The sequence below is a fragment of the Globicephala melas genome, chromosome 2 (assembly GCF_963455315.2).
Source record: "Globicephala melas chromosome 2, mGloMel1.2, whole genome shotgun sequence".
Lineage (NCBI taxonomy): Eukaryota > Metazoa > Chordata > Mammalia > Artiodactyla > Delphinidae > Globicephala > Globicephala melas.
The window spans coordinates 130,194,769-130,218,689 of NC_083315.2; the positions used below are offsets into that span (position 1 = coordinate 130,194,769).

The 23,921-nt window shown below is 41.3% G+C and overlaps 1 protein-coding gene across 8 annotated transcripts in view; it reads right to left on the bottom strand.

The window, feature by feature from the left end:
- The window catches only part of DDHD1 (DDHD domain containing 1), a 91,309-nt gene extending 71,051 nt beyond the window's left edge, over positions 1–20,258 (bottom strand). For all 8 annotated transcript variants that reach the window (XM_030855005.2, XM_030855003.2, XM_030855004.2 and 5 more), the window contains exon 1: positions 19,205–20,258. In XM_030855005.2, coding sequence (XP_030710865.1) covers positions 19,205–20,057 — 853 coding nt within the window. In that variant the 5' untranslated portion in view covers positions 20,058–20,258. The remainder of the gene's footprint in view (positions 1–19,204) is intronic.
- Between the last annotated feature and the right edge of the window lie 3,663 nt (positions 20,259–23,921).

Here is a 23,921-nt window from a genome sequence, read left to right on the forward strand (position 1 = left end):
ATGAAGCCTTGCCTGGAGCCTTCCTCTCTCACCTATAGAGCAAAGATGTTAAGCTGCTGCTAGAAGGGCAGCAAATTCTGTTGTGTTTAGGGTACAGATGAAGACTCATATCAGTTGGGAAAAGGCAACAGAAACGAACAAACAAAACAAAAACAAAACAAAAAACAAACTACCCCTGGTGTAGGGGCAGGATGCTGTCCTGGGTCTAGACCCTACAGCTGGGGCAGGGGTAAAACCACTGAGAAGACCTCACTCTTAAGACTCAAACATATTGCCCCTAAGAATGAAAATGCATCAGAACAACAGAGAATGGCCCTTTCTCCACTCCCACCATTATCACCAATACAGCAAACATTCAATCTACTCCTGGGGAAGGGTAAGCGCATGGAAAAAAACCCTTTGGTAAACCAGCCACCAATCTAAACACAAGGTAAAGAAGGCAATTTTATGCCTGTAGTGCATTGATTTTAACTATTGTAGTAATAAGATCCAAACCCAGTTCAATCCCCAATTAGATTGATCAACCTCCCCAGCTAAAGGCCTAACAAAAGACCAGGTGTGCCTAATTCTAGGCATAAATACTCTACTGTCCAACATGAAATGTCCAGCTTTCAGCAAATAATTGAGACATACAAAGAAGAGGAAGAAAAAAGAAAAAAAGCAGACCATCAACAGACAAAACAATCAACAGAACTAGACCAGAGATGTCCCAGATGTTGGAAATATTAGAGAATTTAAAATAACTATGATTAATATGCTAAAGGCTCTAGTGGAAAAGGTGGGCAACATGCATGATCAAATGGATAATTTCAGCAGAGATGGAAACTACAAAAATAAAAAATGTTAGAAATTAAAAAACACAGTGAGAGATAAAGAATACTTTTGATGGGTTCATCAGTAGACTCAACACAGCACAGGAAAAGAATCAGTTAACTTAAAGTAAATCAAAAGAAGTTACCCAAACTGAAACACACACACACACACACACACACACACACACACACACACACACACACACACAGAGTGGTGGAAAAATTAAAAAACAGGATAGAGCATCCAGGAGCTGGGGAGCAGTATCATAAGATCTAATATATGTGAAATTAGGACACAAATAGCTCAGAAAACACAAACCAGGATAACTATGAAAAAGGTATCCCCAGAAGTTAATAATGAAGATAAAAAAGAATCATAACTCAATCCAAAAGAAGGCAGCAAAAGAGGAGAAAAAGGAACAAAGATAAATGGGACAAACAGAAAACTAGGAAGATGGTAAATTTACACTCAAATGTGGCATTAATCACATTCAATACAAAAGGCCTAAAACACCAAATAAAAGGCAGGGATTGTCAGAATGGATTTTAAAAAGCAACATCCAATAGGTATATTAAGACACTTGCAAATTTAAAAGTAAAAGAACAGGAATAGATATAACATGCAAGTACTAATCAAAAGAAAGTCAGGAGAGACAAAGTAAGTATCAAAGTAGACTACACTACAAAAAATAAACCAGAGATAAAAGGACATGCTTCAAAATGATAAAGGCATTATTCCATCAAAAGGATGTAACAATCCTAAATGTGTATGCACCTAATAACAGAGCTTCAAAATACATGAAACAAAGTAGTTCCCAAAACTGGGATGTATGTAATGGGATTGTATGTAACTGGGATGTATGTAATGATTGTAAAAATGATCAAAGAACTCAGAAGAAGAATGGATGAACAGAGGAAGAAGTTAAAAATTTTTAACAAAGATTTAAAAAATACAAAGAAGAGCCAAACAGAGATGAAAAATACAACAACTGAAAAGAAAAATACACCAGACGGAATCAGCAGTAGATTAAATGATACAGGGGAAAGGATTAGCGAGCTGGAAGACAGAGTAGTGGAAATCACGGATGCTAAACAGAAAAAATAAGAAGAAATAAACACAGTTTAAGAGACATGTGGGACAACATCAAGTGTACTGACATTTGCATTATAGAAGTCCCAGAAGAAGAAGAGACAGAGAAAGGGGCAGAGAACATATTTGAAGACATAATAGTTGAAAACCTTCCTAACCTGGAAAGCAAACAGATCCAAGACTAGGAGACACAGAAAGTCCCAAACAGGATCAAACCAAAGATGACCACACCAAAATACGTTGTAATTAAAATGCCAAAAATTAAAGATAAAGAGAGAATATTAAAAGCAGCAAGAGAAAAGCAATAAGTTATGTACAAGGGAACTCTCATAAGGCCATCAACTGATTTCCCAGAAGAAATTCTGCAGGCCATAAGGGAGTACATAGAGTTATGAAAAGCAAAAGCCTACAACAAAGAATACTCTACCCAGGAAGACTTTCATTCAAATTTGGAGATATCAAAAATATAATAGACAAGCAAAAGCTAAAAGAGTTCAACACGACCAAACCAGCTTTGCAAAAAATGTTAAAGGGACTTCTCTAGCTGAAAAAGAAGGCCACAAATAGAAACATGAAAATTATGAATGGAAAAAGTTCATCTATAAAGGCAAATATAAAGTTAGTAAACCAATCAAATTCAAAGTTAGCAGGAAGATTACAAGACAAAGGTAGTAAAACACCTATACTCACAATTAGCAGTTAAGGGGTACACAAAACAAATAGATGAAAATATGTCAAAAACAGTAACTGTGAGGGGAGGGGAGTAAAAATGGAGGGTTGTTAAAATGCATTTGAAATCGAGAGATCAGCAACTTAAAATAATCACACACACACACACACACACACACACACACTCTCTCTCTCTATATATATAGCTATATATAAACCTCATGGTAATCACAAACCAAAAATCTATAATACATACACATACAAAAAAGGGAAAGAAATACAAACATAACGATAAAGATAGTCATTGAATCACAAGAGAACAAAAGAAGGAACAACAAAAAAAAAAGAACTACAAAAACAGCCCCAAAACAATTAACAAAACAGCAGTAAGTACACACCTTTAATAATTATTTTAAATCTAAATGAACTAAATGTTCCAAACAAAAGACATAAAGTGGCTGAATGGATTCCATATATATGTTACCTATAAGTGACTTGCTTCAGATCTAAAGACACACACAGACTGAAAGTGAGGGGATGAAAAAAGGTATTCTATGCAAATAGAAATCAAAAGAAAGCTGGGATAGCAATACTTACACCAGAAAAAACAGACTTTAAAACAAAGACTTTTACAAGAGACAAAGGACATTACATAATGGTCAAAGGATCAAGCCAACAAGAAGATTTAGCAATTGTAAATATATATGCATCCAATCAAAACAGTATGGTACTGGCACAAAAACAGAAATACAGATCAACGGAACAGGATAGAAAGCCCAGAGATAAACCCATGCACCCATGGTCTCCCAATCTATGACAAAGGTGGCAAGAATATACAATGTAGAAAAGATAGTCTCTTCAATAAGTGGTGCTGGGAAAACTGGACAGCTACATGTAAAAGATTAAATTAGAACATTCTCTAACACCATACACAAAAATAAACTCAAAATGGATTAAAGACCTAAATGTAAGACTGGATTCCTCTAAAGCTCTTAGAGGAAAACATAGGCAGAACACTCTCTGACATAAATGGCAGCAATATCTTCTTTGATCCACCTGCTAGAGTAATGAAAATAAAAACAAAAATAAACAAATGGAACCTAATTAAAGTTTCTGCACAGCAAAGGAAACAATAAACAAAAAGACAACACACAGAATGGGAGAAAATGTTTGTAAATGAAGCGACTGACAAACAATCTCCAAAATATACAAACAGCTCATGCAGCTCTGTATCAAAAAAACAAAAAACCCAATCCAAAAATGGGCAGAAGATCCAAATAGACATTTTTCAAAAGAAGACATACAGATGACCAAGAGGCACATGAACAGATGCTCAACATCACTAATGATTAGAGAAATGCAAACAAAACTACAATGAGGTATCACCTCACACTGGTCAGAATGGCCATCATCAAAACAATCTTCAAACAATAAATGCTGGAGACGGTGTGGATTAGAGGGAACCCTCCTACACTGTTGGTGAGAATATAAATTGGTACAGCCACTATGGATAACATTATGGAGATTACCTAAAAAAAAAAAAAGAGCTACCATATGATCCAGCAATCCCACTCCTGGGCATATATCTGGAGAGAACCATAATATTTTTTTAACATCTTTATTACAGTATAATTGCTTTACAATGTTGTGTTAGTTTCTGATGTATAACAAAGTGAATCAGCTATATGGATACATATATCCCCATATCCCCTCCCTCTTGCGTCTCCCTATCCCACCCCTCTAGGTGGTCACAAAGCACCCAGCTGATCTCCCTGTGCTATGCAGCTGTTTCCCACTAGCTATCTATTTTACATTTGGCAGTGTATATATGTCAGTGCTACTCTCTCACTTCGTCCCAGCTTACCCTTCCCCCTCCCCGTGTCCTCAAGTCCATTCTCTACACCTGTGTCTTTATTTCTGTCCTGCCCCTAGGTTCGCCAGAACCATTTTTCTTTCTTTTTTTTTTAGATTCCATATATATGTGTTCGCATACGGTCTTTGTTTTTCTCTTTCTGACTTACTTCACTCAGTGTGACAGACTCTAGGTCTATCCACCTCACTACAAAAAACTCAATTTCGTTTCTTTTTATGGCTGAATAATATTCCATTGTATATATGTGCCACATCTTCTTTATCCATTCATCTGTCGATGGACACTTAGGTTGCTTCCATGTCCTGGCTATTGTAAGTGGTGCTGTAATGAACATTGTGATACATGACTCTTTTTGAATTATGGTTTTCTTAGTGTATATGCCTAGTAGTGGGATTGCTGGGTCATTTGTTAGTTCTATTTTTAGTTTTTTAAGGAACCTCCATACTGTTCTCCATAGTGGTTGTATCAATTTACATTCCTACCAACAGTGCAAGAGGGTTCCCTTTTCTCCACACCCTCTTCAGCATTTATTGTTTGTAGATTTTTTGATGATGGCCATTCTGACCAGTGTGAGGTGATACCTCATTGTAGTTTTGATTTGCATTTCTCGAATGATTAGTGATGTTGAACATCTTTTCACATGTTTGTTGGCAATCTGTATATCTTCTTTGGAGAAATGTCTGTTTAGGTCTTCTGCCCATTTTTGGATTGGGTTGTTTGTTTTTTTGATATTGAGCTGCATGAGCTGCTTGTATAGTTTGGAGATTAATCCTTTGTCCGATGCTTTGTTTGCAAATATTTTCTCCCATTCTGAGGGCTGTCTTTTCATCTTGTTTTTGGTTTCCTTTGCTGTGCAAAAACTTTTAAATTTCATTAGGTCCCATTTGTTTATTTTTGTTTTTATTTCCATTACTCTAGGAGGTGGGTCAAAAAGGATCTTGCTATGATTTATGTCATAGAGTGTTCTGCCTATGGAAAACCATAATTTGAAAGGATACACGCACCCCAATGTTTACTGCAGCACTATTTACAATAGCCAGGACATGGAAGTAACCTAAATGTCCATCAATGGAAGAATGGATAAAGAAGATGTGGTACATATATACAACAGAATATTACTCAGCCATAAAAAAGAACAAAATAATGCCATTTGCATTGAAATGGATGGACCTAGAGAGTGTCATACTGAGTGAAGTCACGGAGAAAGACAAATATCATATGGTATCACTTTATATGTGGAATCTAAAAGAATGGTACAAATGAACATATTTACAAAACAGAAACAGACTTAGAAAACAAACTTATGGTTACCCGTGGGGAAAGGTTGAGGGGGAGGGATAAATTAGGAAGTTGGAATTAACATATACACACTACTATACATAAAACAGATAATTAGCAAGGACCTGCTGTATAGCATAGGCAACTCTACTCAATGCTCTGTAATAACCTATATGGGAAAAGAATCTGAAAAATAGATATATGTATAACTAAATCACTTTGCTGTACACCTGAAACTAACACAACATTGTAAATCACCTATACTCCAATACAGGGACTGCCCTGGTGGTCTGTGGTTAAGACTCCACACTTTCACTGCAGAGGGAACGGGTTCGACCCCTGGTCGGGGAACTAAGATCCCACATGCCACACAGTGCAGCCAAACAAATAGACAAAAAAAAAAAAAAGAAAGAAAGAAAACCAAGAAACTATACTCTAATATAAAATAAAAATTTAAAAAATAATCACCAAAAAAAAGCCTTGAAAATTAGATCAGGTGAATTGAGACTTATAAAGGTCTCCATAAAACAGAAACAAACAAAAAATTGCAGAGCAATGGACACTTCCAAACGCCTTCCATTAGGTCACCATCACTCTGATACCAAAACCAGACAACGATATCACACACAAAAAAGAAAATAACAGGCCAGCATCACTGATGAACATAGAAAAATTCTTAACAAAATATTAACAAACTGAATTGAACAATACATGACTAAGTGGAATTTCCCCAGGAATGCAAGGATGGTTCAACACTGGCAAATCAATCAATATGATACACCACATTAACAAACTGAAGAATAAAAACCATGTGATCATCTCAATAGATGCAGAAAACGTTTCTGACAAAATTCAACACTTATTTACGATAAAAATGCTCCAGAAAGTGGGTACAGAGGTAACATACCTAAACATAGTGAAGGCCATATATGACAAGTCCCTAGCTAATGTCATACTCAATGGTGAAAAACTGAAAGCATTTCCTCTAAGATCAGGAAGAAGACAAGATGTCCACTCTCATCACTTTTATTCAACATAGTATTGGAAATCCTAGCCACAGCAATTAGACAAGAAAAAGAAATAAAAGGAATCCACATTGGAAAGGAAGAAGTAAAACTGTCACTGTTTGCATATGACATACTACACACAGAAAATCCTAGAGATGCCATCAGAAAACTACTAGAGCTCATCAATGAATTTGGTAAAGTTGCAAGATACAAAATTAATACACAGAAATCTGCTGCATTTCTATATACTAACAATGAAAGATCAGAAGAGAAGTTAAAGAGACAATTCCATTTACCATTGTATCAACAAGAAAAAAATACCTAGGAATAAACCTATCTAAGGAGGTAAAAGACCTGTACTCCAAAAACCATAAGACGGTGATGAAAGAAAAAGATGATGACACAAACAGATGGAAAGATATACCATGTTCTTAGATTGGAAGAGTCAATATTGTCAAAATGACTATACTATCCAAGGCAATCTACAGATTCAATGCAATCACCTATCCAAATACCAAAGGCATTTTTCACAGAACTAGAACAAATAATTTAAAAATGTGTATGCGGGCTTCCCTGGTGGCGCAGTGGTTGAGAGTCCACCTGCCGATGCAGGGGACACAGGTTCGTGCCCTGGTCCAGGAAGATCTCACATGCCGTGGAGTGGCTGGGCCCGTGAGCCATGGCCATTGAGCCTGCACATCTGGAGCCTATGCTCCGCAGCGGGAGAGGCCACAACAGTGAGAGGCCCGCGTACTGCAAAAAAAAAAAAAAAAATTTGTATGGAAACACAACAGACCCCAAATAGCTGAAAGAAGAACAGAGCTGGAGGAATCATGCTCCCTGACTTCAGGCTATAGTACAAAGCTATGGTCATCAAAACAGTATGTTACTGGCACAAAAACCAACACATATATCAACAGAACAGAAAAGAATGCCCAGATGTAAGCCCATGCACACATGGTCAATTAATCTACAACAAAGGAGGCAAGACTATCCAATGGGGAAAAGAGAGTCTCTCCAATAAGTGGTGCTGGGAAAAATGGAAAGCTACGTGTAAAAGAATGAAATCAGGATGTTTTCTCACATCATGTACAAATAAACTCAAAATGGATTAAAGACCTAAGTGTAAGACCTGAAACCATAAAACTCCTAGAAGAGAACATAGGGAAAACACTCTGACATAAACTGTAGCAATATTTTTTTAGATCTGTCTCCTAAGACAAAAATAAACAAATGAGAGCTAATCAAATTTAAACGCTTTTGTACAGGAAAGAAAGCCATCAACAAATGAAAAATGGCCTACTGAACAGGAGAAAATATTTGTAAACGATATGCTCAATAAAGGGTTAATATCCAAAATATATAAACAGCTCATACAACTCAATGTCAAAAAAAAAAAAGACCCAATTAAAAAATGGGCATAAGACCTCAACAGGCATTTTTCTGCACAAGACACAGAGATGGCCAACAGGCACATGAAAAGATGCTCAACACTGCTAATCAACAGGGAAATGCAAATCAAAACCAATGAGATAGCACCTCATGCCTGTCAGAGTGGCAATCATCAAAAAGATCATAAATAGGGGCTTCCCTGGTGGCGCAGTGGTTGAGAGTCCGCCTGCCGATGCAGGGGACACGGGTTCATGCCCCGGTCCGGGAAGATCCCACATGCCGCGGAGCAGCTGGGGCCATGAGCCATGGCCGCTAAGCCTGCGCGTCTGGAGCCTGTGCTCCGCAACGGGAGAGGCCACAACAGTGAGAGGCCCGCGTACCGCAAAAAACAAAACAAAAAAAAAGATCATAAATAACAAACTTTACTGCAAATGTGAGAAAAGGAAGCCATTTTGTGGGAATGTAAATTGTTGCAGCCATTGTGGAAAACAGTATGGAGGTTCCTAAAAAACTAAAAATAGAACTACCATATGATCCAGCAACTCCCCTCCTGGGTATATAGCCAAAGGAAATAAAAACACTAATTTGAAAAGTACATGCACCCCAATGTTCACAGCAGCATTATTTACAGTAGCCAAGACATACACAGAAGCAACCTAAATGTCCATCAACAGATGAATGGATAAAGAAGATGTAGTAATAACATGCACACACATATACATGATGGAATACTACTCAGCCATAAAAAACAATGAAGTGTTGCCATTTGCAACAACATCGATGGACCTTGAGAGTATTATGTTTATTGAAGTAAGTCAGACAGAGAAAGGTAAATACTGTTATCACTTACATGTGGAATCTAAAAATCAAACATATATAACGAAACAGAAACAGATTCCCAGATATAGAGAGCAAACTAGTGGTTACCAGTGGGGAGAGGGCAGTGGGAAGGGGCAAGATAGGGGTAGGGGATTAAGATGTACAAACTACTACTTATAAAATAAATAAGGTACAGGGATAAGGAATATAGCCATTATTTTATAGTACCTTTAAATGGAGTATAATCTAGAGAAATGTTGAATCACTATGTTGTACACCTGAAACTAACATAATATTGTAAATCAACTACACCTCAATAAAAATAAATTTTTTTAAACCCACAGAAGACATGAAACAAAACCCAATATAACTAAAATGAATAAATAAATCAACAATTACAGGTGGGGACTTCATCCTCTGTCTCAATAATTTATAGAATGAGTAGATAGAAAAATCAGTGAGGACACAGAAGTTTTAAATTGGAAGGACAGCAAAAATAAGTAGGTAAAAGAAAAACAGATGAAATAAAAATAAAATGTGGGTTGAAGGCTACTTCCTCTAGAACCCTTTCAAATGCAACTTTGGACTGGCTGAACTGGTAATTTTCTGAGTGTATGTGAAGACAACTCTAATTTCCAAGGATGAGATCTGAGAATCTACATTTTTAACAATTCTCCCAGTGACTGTTAGGCTCAATGAAATCTGCAAACTACTAGTCTAAGACAGGATGCCATTCCACCGGCAAGGGAATCCAGCAGAGGTGATTCAGAGGCTGAAGAGTATTCCTCTGTCCTTCGATCACCTGGAAAGGTATTCATATTGTTCAACCTCAGAGTCTACAGAAGGAATTAAGGTTTCTGCAGTGTGATACTTAATTGTGATTCCCTGAACTCTCAGGGGTGATAAAGCTGGTTTAAGATGAGCACATAGATGTATACACAGAGGGGGGTGGGGGGCTGGGGGGAGTGGGAGGGGGAGGAATATGTGTGTATGTACGTGTCATGTGCGTATATGGTCATCGAATTTAGGCTAAAGTAATTTTGGTAGAACCATAGCCTCCTACTCTTGTTTTTCAAAAATACAACAGGTCAACCACACACTTTTTAATTTCCAGAAGCTAGGCTTGGCTTCTAGTTCAAGAGCCAGTATACCAGCCTGACTTAAATACAACAGTTAACACGTATTAGAACCAGGTTCTGTGCTAGGCGCTCTACATGTGTATTTCAACAGAATCTTCAAATATCCCTGTGAAGCAGGAATTATTATCCCCATTTACAAAGAAGCTGGGCCACACAGCAATTATAACTTGCCCAAAGTCATACAGTTATGGTAAATCAAAGATTCATACTAAGGGAATTTGACAACCAAGATCTTTTCTCTGAGCCCACTTGGCTTTTACTGTTAATGCTGGATAAGGAATGGCCACTTCAGACCCCTGGAGTAAGGGCAGATTCATATTTGAAGCTAGACCTTGTACGAGGTGCCAGAATCTAGCTGCCATCCCTACCACTGCTGGTTCAACTGCAGGTCAATTAAGAGAAATTCCTCAAAGTTTTCAAGCTGAGGTCTGCACTGTAAGGAATTATGGGCCACTTCTTTTATGTCAATGTGGCAGAAAATCCAGAACACTACTAGCTCTGCCTTGACTGAAAACTGAGCCGTCTTTAAGAAAGCTGTAAAGTTCTCTAGTGTATCAAAAATCCTGATAGCTGGTAGATGCTTTAAATGAGCTTTTGGGGTGGACTCAGCACTCCCTACATCTGGTGATAAGATCTGCATACTAAAAAATAGTAGATGCTTAAGAATTTAGAATGCTTTTATGTGAAAGAATTCTTCCTTTTCCACAGTCGGTAGCTTTCTAAGAGAATGACTGGTGCACTTCTCTGGGGTCCAAGCCAGGAAGACTTAAGATAGTACAGCTCTTTCAGGGGTCTGAAAGACTAGGCAAAAATCAGTCACAGTTTCTCACAAAAGAAGGCAACAGTTATAGAAGTTCTAGGGCTGTACCTCAGAGTTGATTATCAAGATAGGAGGCCAAGAAATTGCTACGTCAGGAAAGAGACTACAAACTGGAACAGGAGAGTTGAAAGCCAAGAATGTCAAGTGAGTTGTAAATTTGAAAGGATAGAAGAGGCAGGAAAATGAAATAAAAACAGCTGTTATATATGACTTACTATTTGTCACGGATGTTTCAAGATCTTCAAATATTTTAACTTATTACAACAATTCTGAAAGGTAGGTACTCTTTTTTTTTTTTTTTTGCAGTACGCGGGCCTCTCACTGTTGTGGCCTCTCCCGTTGCGGAGCACAGGCTCCGGACGCGCAGGCTCAGCGGCCATGGCTCACGGGCCTAGCCGCTCCGCGGCATGTGGGATCTTCCCGGACCGGGGCACAAACCCATGTCCCCTGCATCGGCAGGCGGACTCTCAACCACTGCGCCACCACGGAAGCCCAAAGAAGGTAGGTACTCTTATCTACATTTTACAGAAGAAGAAACATGGAGCATTTAAGTTGCCCAAAGTGACACAGACAGTACATAGAAAAGCTGCGATTTGGACCTAGTTTGCCTCCGTGGTTATTTACATTCATAATCACTATACAACACTGCCTCTCTAGAAAAACTGGTATGAACTGAAACAGAGGTGGCAGAGATGAAACTGATGAGCTGAGGTAGGATAAGAGTTGATCTGAAAACAAATGCTGTGAATCAGGTCCACCCTTTATGTTGTGATCTACCATACACTTTGATGGGTTCTAGGTCTGTCCATAAAAGACAGAATCCTGGCAGGCTAGCATAATTCTAAAAAATTCAATACAGTATTCTAGGATTAGGGACATTCACTATGTATGAGAAACAGTTACACCCTTCTCCCCCACCAAAAATGTGTAACAGATAATGTAGTTTACACAAAATAATATGAGGCTAAATAGTAAGCAGGTTAAAGAATAAACTGCAACTATATTCAAAGATATTCTAAAATATAAAGGTCCCAATTTTTTTCTAGTGAAAGGCAAAGAGCAGAACCATGGGTAGGGTGCTAGTCTTAAACAAGAAGAGCAAGCACAGTGGCTACACGATGAAAATGTCGAGCAAAGGCAAGAATCTATTCACAAACATTACAGACACGTACACCTGTCTCATTTAGTGCCAGACATATATACGGGTTCATTTCAGTAGTGGAGAGCCAGCATGGAAGAGGGAATGCCATTGAAAGTGCTTGAGCAGTGTACTGTGCTTTCCTCAGGCTGAGTGGTCCTCGACAGTCTCTTTGAAGTAGACTCTCCTTGCAATATCTTTGGATTCACAGCAAAGATTTCATTTTCCAAACTATAAACAAACGTGGGGGGTACTTAACATTAACATTTATATCAGCTGTTAAAATACAAGTTTTCCTGAAGATCTACGTGGGTGAATCAGGCAGAAATGGGATACCCTGGGCCTACTTACAAGCGATTCTATAGAATGAGACGCAAATAATGTATTCAGTCGATAAAATATTAACTGAAAGTTGATTATCTGTAGTAAGTAGTAAAATACAAGGTGGGATTGCATTTAACTACGTATATCAAGGCTCAGAAGTAATTCCAACTCTGCTCCTTGTGCTTCACCTACAGTTATTTTTGCAGCTCCTTCCACAGCATGTGATTTAGAGTCTTATGTTTTAGCATAGTTCATCCAGTTCTTTGTCCTATATCATGTGTCCCAAGAACTACCTGCATCGATGTTCAGAATGATGGTTCACTGAGAAGTAGCCAAAGGGAGAACAGTAATATTAGAGAGTTTTCCATTCATATGGTTAAAATTCTACAATAGCAAATAAAAGCTTAACTCTCAACTATTTGGAAAAGCCATCCATTCAGATGGAATTTATATTTCTCAAAGATTCCAGATATCTGAGGTCCTTGGGTACAGAAATATTAATAACATTGTAATTTCCAAAGACTGGCCTTGCCCCCAACAGTCAGTGAAGAGAGTTTATTTGAACACACAAGTGTAATGATTATAAAGATTATGTAGATATAGTTAAATGTAACAAGATATTAGAACAAATATTAATGATTGTATAGTTTATTCTTATTGTATGGTAATCTGGCAAAATTAGAATAACATAGAATTACTTTTATATGATCATATCAATATTTCTACCATTTTCCCTTAGTTCTCTAGCACAGGCGATTTCTATTTTTCACCACTTTGAATTCCACGTGTCCCCTAATCCAGGGATATCAAAAAAGTATCTGTATTACGCTTTTCATCCCATTAATCCACTCTTGTGTCAGTGGTTCAACATCTCTCTTCTTTTTTTTTTTTTTTTTTGGCGGTACGCGAGTGTCTCACTATTGTGGCCTCTCCCGTTGCGAAGCACTTCGGACGCGCAGGCTCAGCGGCCATGGCTCACGGGCCCAGCCACTCTGCGGCATGTGGGATCTTCCCGGACCGGGGCACGAACCCGTGTCCCCTGCATCGGCAGGCGGGCTCTCAACCACTGCACCACCAGGGAAGCCCTCAACATCTTTTATAGGCACAATTTCCCTTCATCAAGGCAAGCTCAAAACAGTAGAATTGTAGGTTAAATATAGTGGCTATAAAAATGTTTTTCCTTGTTTTACTTTTTAACTGAGCTTCTAGGAATGTACTGTGGCAAAAAAAAAGAAGAGACTATATCTATAACCTTCATCAGTGTTGAAGTTCTTCTTGATAAAGTGCACAGTTTAAATTTCATCAGACTCATGAAAAGATAAAGGTCTTGAATCAGACTGCCCAACAATCAGGGATTCTAGGACTGCCTACCTCCCCATCTCTTCTGCCAGGAATCTTCATCTTAGGCTTCCTGTGAACACATGCCATACTTCCCTCTCTCCTTTTTACCCCCCTACTCTCCTCACCCAGTGAGGATAATTCTCAGAGGATTCCATGACCAGCACAGCATAGCCAGCTTTTCCTTGCTCTCTACAGAAAAGAATCAGCCGTAGGGTTTCAGACAGCAAAGATCTTAGCAAAGCAGAAATTACAGGGTGTAATGTGAAGATAAAAGACCCAGGAAATAAAATTTGGAAGAGGGAAGAGTAGAAAAAGTCTTTTTTTACGGCAAAATAGTAAAGGAGGAAACAAGAGCGTGATGACAGATGGAGGAAAGAAAAGCATACTAATTAGTCTGAACATTTATATAAAGTAACTTGCACAACATGCATTATCACATTTGAGCCATACACAAACAAGGTGGATCAATAACTGATATTAAATCAGTTTTTAAACTAATGGTACAATGCAAAGGGAAATGCTTTGGTCAGGTAGTGCCAAGTCCTACCCTCCATACAAGTCACCCATTAGTCATTCATATCTTTGTGCTATTTCAGTAGGTCTCTGAAACAAAGTCTAAAGCAGGCTTGATCTGGAATGGAGCTCTCAGAAGATTTCCGCCAGGGTTCTAAAACCTGAACAGTCAGAATTCCAGTGCAGCCCAAGGCTGCTTTCCAGGCTGAGCTAGTGGGAGATAATGCAGTTAAAAAGAGTAAAAGATAAAAGTCTCCCAAATTTTTTAGAGTCAGGCATCTCTAGTCCCTATAGCTCTGCTTTACTGAAGGCAGAAACTGATCAAGAAAGAGTACCTTCTACCAGCTTGGACTCTATTACTTTCCCCTGATGCCTTGTGCTTCATAAAGGATTATTACTTATTAAGGTTATTAACCCTTGAATGAAAAAGACCTAAGAGATGGTTACAGCTACGCCAAGTTAATAAAAATCATATAATTTGGGTACTTGCAGAAAAAGCCCTAATTTTTCTGCCTTTTTATTGGGATAATACTTTCCAATATTTTATTGGGATAATAATATTTTCTCTTCAACATATCATGAAGACTGATTAATTTCTGAAGTGTTTGAAACTGCAAATGGCTTAGAATTATAATAATGTACATAGGCCTGATAGTACACAAAATGGGGGAAGGGCAGGGGTGAGGGAAGCTGTGGCTTATAGTTAATGACTGCTTCTGGAAACTACACATTCATATAACTATTTGGTCAATTAAATAACTAATTCAGGACTTCTCTGGTGGCGCAGTGGTTAAGAATCTGCCTGCCAATGCAGGGGACACGGCTTCGATCCCTGGTCTGGGAAGATCCCACATGCCGCAAAGCAACTAAGCCCGTGTGCCACAACTACTGATGCCACGTGCCATGGCTACTGAAGCCCGTGTGACTACAGCCCGTGCTCTGCAACAAGAGAAGCCACTGCAATGAGAAGCCTGCGCACCGCAACGAAGGGCAGTCCCCACTCACCGCAACTAGGGAAAGCTTGCATGCAGCAATGAAGACCCATCACAGCCAAAATAAAAATAAAATAAAGTTAAAAAAATAACTAATTTAGTCAATGAATGGATATTACATATTGCCTAGTGCACACTGCACACATCACTGCTATCAGAATTGCTTTAAAACTATTCTTTTTTTGTTTTGTTTGTTTTTGTTTTTTTTTTAATTTTTGGCTTCATTGGGTCTTCGTGCTCCATGGCATGTGGGACCTTCCCGGACCAGGGTTTGAACCCGTGTCCCCTGCATTGGCAGGCGGATTCTTAACCACTGCGCCACCAGGGAAGTCCTAAAACTATTCTTAACTCATCAAATATCTCTATAATGTTCCAAATGCCTTCCCATAGCCTACTACTAAATGCTTCGGCCATTTCTTGTTATTATTCTTGACAAACATTTCACCTGTGATCAGGTAAAGGCCAGTGACACCAAACCCTGGGTACTCAACAGTTTGAATACCCAGTCTTATTAACCTTCATGTGAGTTTCTACAAGTAAGGTATAAAGTTTTCTGAGATCCACACAGATATAGTTAACACCTAGTACTTTGTGTCTACTATTGTTCTAAGCATGTTATAATAATAATTCTCAAAACAAGCCTATAAGGTGGCTACAAGCAGCTTCGTTAAAACACAGGGAGCAGGGAGTTCACTTAGCCATTATCAGCAATGATCAGTTTTTATCTAAAATGTCCACATGCATTGAGAAAAATATCTGAACAGTCAATAAACAAAAATAAGTTTCCTATAATTAAAGTTTTCACATGTAATAATATTGGCTTCCTAGCTATGGTAGACAAAACTTTTGTTCCCCTTCCAATTCATGTACCCCAAATTGGTTCAAATTTTATCTGTCAGTAAGAATTCAAAAGGAAAAGTAAATATAAATTAAATTAACACCTTTCTTTTAGACTAGGCATAGATAGCTAACGTATTGGCTTCAATACCCAGATAAAGTGTACTTAGGTCACAAAAGTCACTAGAATCCTACCACCATTATATGTAGGAACATATTGGACTCTTTTTTAACCTTTCATTACCACTATCTGGAAATTTTCCAGAAAGGTTTTAAAAGAAAAGTAAAAAGGAGGAAGGTGAAAAGCTGCAAAGTTCATAAGAGTCCTTCCATTTGAAGAAAGGCTGAAGAGTCCATACTGGGACTGAACCCTCCTGAGACGGTGTGAAAACTTACATAATACACAAAGACCTGAAGAGCCAACTAGAACAAAGTTACATGGGATTTTTTGAGAAGTAGTAAATTATGGACAAAAAGCACTATTTTCCTTTCAACTCATATGGAGGCCTGGGACACCCACAGGATTGTATCTTGCAGAAAACTATCTAGAAAATGCTAAAATGGAGTCAAAAATAGGTGTTGCTGTTATGCCAGTAAACAAAAATTAATTTATAAGCTATAGTTGGTCTATTGGTGATCTGATTTAGGAAAGAAGATTTGAGAAGACTAAGCTTTTCCTTTCCGGTTAATTTTTGTAGGTCCTAACTGTTCCTCGATTTATGACACTAGCATTCTAATGATATTCTCCAACTGTCCAATTCAACCTTTGTGTTGTCACTAATCATCTAAGTAATAGAGAACCTTCAAGTGTTTGGTTCCCTGATACAGGGTAAAGTCCAAACTCCTTAGCACTGCATGCTACCCTCTTCCTTTTCTAGCTACTCTCCCAAATGCACCATTCACAGGCAGATGCTTCCTTCACAATCACCTCATGTCCCTAATCAAACATGTCTGTCTCTGTGGTGGTCAAATCTCAAACCTAAGCTGTGTGGTTTGACCCCTGCAGGTATAGCCCTAATTTCCTCAAAGTGCTATGAGGTTTAATGCTTCTGTATCCTTGCATATGTTACTCCATCTGGCTGGTATGCCTTTCTCTCCATCTCCCTGGTTCTTCTGTCTGATTAAATTCATCCCTGAAGACTCAGTCTCACATAATCTGAGAAGTTTTTCTGACATCCTCATCCCTAGGTGGGTCAGATGCTCTTTGGACACTGGGCTGTATTCCCCCACTAGACTATGAACTGTTTTACCACTTTCTAGGTGAGTGACCTTGGACAAGTTCATTAATTTCACTGAGTCCACTTCTTCATATAAAGAACATTAGCATTCATTTGCTGCTATCACTATGAAATAATGAATGTGAAAAAATCACTTTGTAGACAGTCAAGCACGGTGTAAGCATTAACAATCTTATCATAAACCAAAAGAACACACAGTATTCTAGGTGAATATACTTCAGTTGATCTAAAGGTAAGATTCATCTCTTGGTTTCCAGGCCTCTCCAAGGATGCCCTGCATTTTATCCAACTTTATGACGCCAATTAAGTCCTTGTGCTTCTATCTTCAAAGGAAAAAAAAAATCTATCATGATGTCTAGGTCATCTGAAGAAAAGACTTAGTGGGAAGCTCCTCAAGGGTAAGGATTGTCCTTTTTTTTTTCACCTTTCCTATTGCCTTCACAAGAGTACTGTGTGATGTACAAATACTGGTAAAAAGGAAAAAGATGAATGCGTGAGTGAATACAAGCATATCCTGTCCTTAGTGAGCTTATAATCAAAAGGAGTGAATGATGTGACAAGTCCCATATGAATCTGGCCTTGTGAAAGTGGTAACAAATGCCTTCAATGTCATCTTAAAGTGTAGTAAGAAACTGAATTTCCTGCTATGCTTATTTTGTTTGGTGATTTGATACATCTTGTAATTGCTATCTTAGTGACTCATGCTTAACGTGAATGTTTTAACATTATAGAATCGCTTATGCAATTCAATACCTATTTTAAAAAATATTTTCTGCACTAGGCCCTATGAGAATATGAAGACAAAGGTGATGGACTTTGCCCAGAAGATGCTAAACATACAGAAAGGAAGCTAAGTCATCAATACATATAATTAATACAAGGCAGAATGTTGTAAGATGTACGGAAGACATCTGAGCTAGGCCACTGGGACCATAAAAATTATAGCTATATATCACAAATTACTGGGGGCCAATAGCTTCTGCTATTATAGAATATTATATACATGTATATATATAAAGCATTTGCTACATGCAATGGTGGATATTTCTGACGGCCTTCCTCCTTAACCTAATTACAAACCTAACTGTGTTGTTGTGTAATGAATAAGGACTTACTGTTAACACCTACATCACACGTGCGTACCAAGCACAGTTCCAAGGCCCTTAGGTATATTGCCTCATTTAATCTCCACAACAACCCTACGAAGTAGATACAGTAATCCCTATTTTACAGAGGAGAAAACCAAGGCATAAACCTTGTACCTTTTCAAGGTTAAGAGGCAAAAATGAAAAGATGTAAACAAGGACCTGAGAGAGAAAAACGAGTATTCCACATAGAGAGAGTGAGCGGACTCCACCTGCCACAAATGCTTCGACCAGTGCTTTCCACCTCTCCCAAACGCACCACTGGGAACAACCTATCTCCCTTCCCTTCCCGCCAGGGATTAATTTTCTTTTCCCAAGTCCATAACTGATTGAGATTCTTTTCCCAAGTCCATAACTGATTCAGATTCTCTCAAACGTTCCCAACCCAGAGGGCAGACTGGTATTTAAATCATAGGCAGTTCAGGGTAAATGAGACCGAATCAGATCCCGGGGTGGACGAAGCCCAGGTAGGATCACGAAATTAAAGCTTTGGCGCTGGCCATCCGTTCCTGGATCACCTCCAGGGGATGGCAGCAGCACCCGGCTGACCCAGGGGGCGCTACCCCGGCAGTATCCCCCAGGCGGCTGGGGTTTTGCCATCTGCTCGCTTTACCCTTCACCTGCCGGTGCTGCCTGCACGGTCTCCACCCTACTCGAACCAAACGCCAGGCCTCACGCGCCTCGCTCTCCCCGCGGTCAAGTTCCAAAGCCACCCGGGTGCGTGTCGGCCCCCGTAGAGGCAGCCCGTCCCGCTCCCTCCCCCGGCCGGCTACTCACGGTTCCAATACACCGGGTAGCATTCTCCTTGGGTCACATCCACCTCGTAGAGGCCGCCCCGCACACACACCCGCTCGATGTTCACCAGCTCCTCCATCTCGCGCCCGTGCCCGGCAATGCGCGGACAGAAGCCGCAGACGCGGTCCTCGGCGTCGTCCTCCGCGGAGCTGGACGCCGGCCCCGCGGGGGAGGCCGGGCCGCCCACATGGTCGCCGTCCGGGTCCTGCGCCCGGGCCCGGGCCCCGGTGGCCTGCGGCAGGGTTCGGAAGGCGAGCTCGATGCGGAACGAGTCGTAGCCGATGAAGGGCTTCCAGGTCTTCTTGTCCTCCTTGTAGAACCAGCGCACCTCCTCCGGGCCCAGCTCCGTCACGACCTCGTAGCGGTGCCGGGCGGCCGCGCCGCCAAGCCGGGTACGCTTCCTCTCCCCGGGCCCCCCTCCGGCCGTCCCGCCGCCCCCCGAGTTCGTCGGGACCAGCGGCGACTGCTGCGGCGGGTGCAACGACGAGGAGCTGCCGCCGCCACCACTCTCGCCCTCGCTGTAGTAGCGCAGCGAGGAGCCCGACTCGGCCGAGCTGAAGTCATAGTTCTCGTCACTGAGGCAGGGGTCCAGCGTCAGGTGGTGGTTGTGGTCCTCCGCTCCCGACGCCAAATGCAGTCCGGGCTCCCCGCGCAGCAGGGCCAGGGGCACCTCGTCGTCGCCCGCGTCCCCGGCGGGCAGGTGGTCGAAGCAGCAGACGCTGCCGCCGAACGCCGGCTGCGCATCCGCGCCCAGCTCCCAAGCAGTGGCACCGCCGCCGCCGCCCCGGCCGTTATGCTCGGGGTTTCGGGGAGGCCCGTGGCCCGGGTAATTCATGCTGTGGAGATGCAGCCGGCTGCCCGGCCCGGCGCCGAGCCGTGGCCCACAGTGCTTCCGCCACACATTCAACGCCGCCGCCCTCTCCACCAGGAGTTTTTAATCTTTCAAATCCTGACCGGGGCTGCGGCGGCAGCGGCGGCGGCTCCGCCCCCACCGAGGCCCCCGGCCGCCGCAGTCGTGTTCCGCCGCCCGCCCCATTGTCACGCAGCTCGACGTAGGTGGCGCTTGGCCCGGAGCCCCGCCCCGCCGGCAGCGTGTGCAGTCCCGGAAGTCCCTACTCAGCCCAAGCAGTGCGGGATCCGCGCCTCTTGCCCTTCCCGCCGCGGGAGAGGGGTCAGCTCATGATTCCTTAATTCCCTTCACCTCCTCTCCCTTCTCCCTGCCGTGCTGCTGCTTCGGACCCCGCCCTTCTGAGGGTCAGAGTCCAGGTGTGGAGAAGCTTTAGCCGACTCATCCTTGCAATGCGGGTCTCGAGCCCAAAGGCTTAAGCTACCCGTCGAGAGGGCCCTGGGAAATTGGATTCTCCTGACACTGGATTTGTGACCTTAGGCCTGCCTGCAGCCCCAGCTGGACCTTATCAATCACCTGGTTCTGGTCCCTCCAGAATTGTCGGCCTACGCGAGGGCACTCCACCACTTGCCAACTGATTGCTTACGTTGTGCCACCACTCCCACTCAAACCCAAGTCTAAATCTCCCTTCATATGCCATCTCATATTACTGCTAGTCTTGCAATACTTATTTCCTGTTTTCTCAACCTCATTGTAATGCCCCTGTTGGAGACCAAGTCTATATGTCTCAATCTCTCCCACACAGTGGATGCACCGTCAATGTTGATTATAATGGTGTCAAGCACAGCCAGTTGTGATAGATTACTGGATTGAAAACCAGAAAACCAGGTTCTAGACTTAGTTTTGATAACTAACCACAGGCTGGTCACTTAATCTCCATCTGTTTGGTTTCCTCATCTGTAAAATTAAATGATTATTGGACTAGATGCTCTCTTAAAGTCTCATAGCAATGGAATTCTGTAACCTTTTTGTAAAAAATTAATATTTATTTATTTGGCTGCGCCAGGTCTTAGTTGCAGCACATGGGACCTTTTTAGTTGCGGCATGCGGGATCTAGTTCCCCAACCAAGGATAGAACCCTGGCCCCCTGCAGAACTGGAACCTATTCTCCATGCATCTCTGATTCTGTAGCTTATTTCCTGGGATCAGGTTGAATGCTGAGGCTCCCCTATGCGGTTCTTTTATATTACAAAAAAAGTTTTATAAGCCAATCACCCTATGTTAAAAATTCAGAGAAAAACAATCTCCAATGTCAGTATTCTCAATTCAAGATCAGACAATATTCAGTTTCTTTTTCCTCCATTTGTGATGGAATCAGATTGATAGAGCATTTTTTTCTTGCTGCTGGGATCTAACCTGTCAGAGATTGCCATTATTTAAAACAGGACAGTCTGGGACTTCCCTGGTGGTGCAGTGGTTAAGAATCTGCCTGTCAATGCAGGGGACACGGGTTTGATCCCTGGTCTGGGAAGATCCCACATGCCGCAGAGTAACTAAGCCCACATGCCACAACTACTGAAGCCCTCGCACTCTAGGACCCCCGAGCCACAACTACTGAGCCTGTGTGCTGCAACTACTGAAGTCCATGTGCCTAGAGCCGGTGCTCCGCAACAAAGAGAAGCCACAGCAGTGAGAAGCCTGCGCACAGCAACGAAGAGTTGTCCCCGTTTGGCGCAACTAGAGTAAGCCCACGTGCAGCAACAAAGACCCAACGCAGCCAAAAATAAAAAACAAAACAACAAAAAAAGGACAATCTCTAGCTTGTATGTGTTTGAAAAAAGGCATTGCTTCCCATGGGCAGATACAAAACACTGTTGGCAGTCATGGCTTGGTAAGTAGAGCGTAGGCTGGATTTCTGCTCCAATTTGTGCCCTTGGCTGGATAATCTTACACAGTGAACAACCCGCCCAACTGGACACTGCAGCCCTGACTCAAAGCACATAAGATCAGAGCCCTTGTTTCTGTTTATATTGCTTTCTGAGTACCTGCATGTCAATTTCTTCTCCAGTCTTTCTGTGGACAACTTTCAGAATCTGAAATTAGCTCTGAGCTTTGATCTATTTGCTACCCATAACAGCATTCATTCTACAGTGTTTTGATGGTCACCTATGTGCCAGGTATCTCTGTGCTAGGTTCCAATACAAAAGAGAATGGGAGAGACTCAGTTCCTTCTTCAAGGACATTATTGCCTAGTGGGGGATACATACAAGTAAACAGATACATTATAGTACAGTGTGCAAAGTACTATAAAGGTTATTTAATATACGGGATATCACAACTTTTAAAATATCTCTATCCCTTTAGGTTTCTTGATGGACTACCTGTACAGCTACCTGGTCAGAGTATTTTCCTCTGTAAAAAAAAAAAAAAAAAAGGAAAAAATTATTCCCTTCCCTGTCCTGAATGAATGTTCCTGTTGTTCAAATGTTGTGCTTATTAGGTTATGCTGAGAAGATTATCCTCTTGGGGACCATTGCCTAAGGCCACAATTTTTTAGGTAGCATGACCTTTCTTGAAGAAAATGTTGATCCTCAGAGATGATGAACAAAATCACTATCCATTTGGCAGGAGCAGGGAACCTCAGGTTCTCTCCTGACCTCACTATCTTGATTTAGACCTCGGTGAGGGCAGATATCAATCAGTATTTGTGGGAGTTAGTTGAGATTGCCTCTGTCTCTTGGAAATGAGCTGGGACCAGAAGGACAGAGCCATGTAGCCAACCTCAGGCTGACAGTGAATAAAAGATATTTGAAAGTATAATACCTAATTTCACATAACTGTATGTGTTTATTTCATTGTTATTCCTTAGCCATATCAAGGCAAAAGCCACAAAGCTGCTCTATTCAACGTCTTCTGCTTTAAGAAGTCATCTTTTATCTGATTCTTCCTGCTACCACTATCCTACCTTTGCTTTCTAGAGCATCTTTTCAGATCACATGATCCTGACAAGAGGGGGAAGGGTTCCTCTATTCCAGTCCCAACCTGTTGGAACAGGTGTCAGGTGGGTCCTCACCACTCTACATTATTAGTGTATGCGATTCACACAGCAGTATCTGAACTTCCATGGTTGTATGCAAAGCATTCTATTTTTTTTTTTAAATAATTACCCAAGACCAAGCCTTCTTCACATAAGCCAAATAAGTATGATCGATTCAGACTTTTGGCATTTGTGGACCCATGCTGCTGCAATAACCAGGTGGATGTGGAGCCAAGCCTGGAAAGTTCTCATTGGTTGGGAGAGAAAAAGAGGCAAAGCCAGCTGGTTTGTAGTATAAGAGACTGAAGCATCTCATCGGCACATCTTGCCGTGCTCCATTTACTATTGGGCACATGGCAGGGGCTATCTAGCAATAGCAGCCATCTTCCCCTTGCCGCCTCTCAAAAGTTACATGGTGCAATTTTGTGCTACCCTTACCTTTTCTTCTCTCTCTCTCTCTTTTTTTTTTTTTTGCGGTACGCGGGCCTCTCACTGTTGTGGCCTCTCCCGTTGCGGAGCACAGGCTCCGGACGCGCAGTCTCAGCGGCCATGGCTCACGGGCCCAGCCACTCCGCGGCATGTGGGATCCTCCCGGACCCGGCACAAACCCGTGTCCCCTGCATCGGCAGGCGGACTCTCAACCACTGCGCCACCAGGGAAGCCCCCTTTTCTTCTCTCTTAAAGGTTGTCCCTGTTGTCCATTTTAATCCATTTTCACCTGTGTAAAAATATTAGGGTTAGCCTTATGCCATGTAATTTATTATGAGCCAATAACCCACACCTGCACTTGAAATGGCTTTGTCCAAAGTATATGG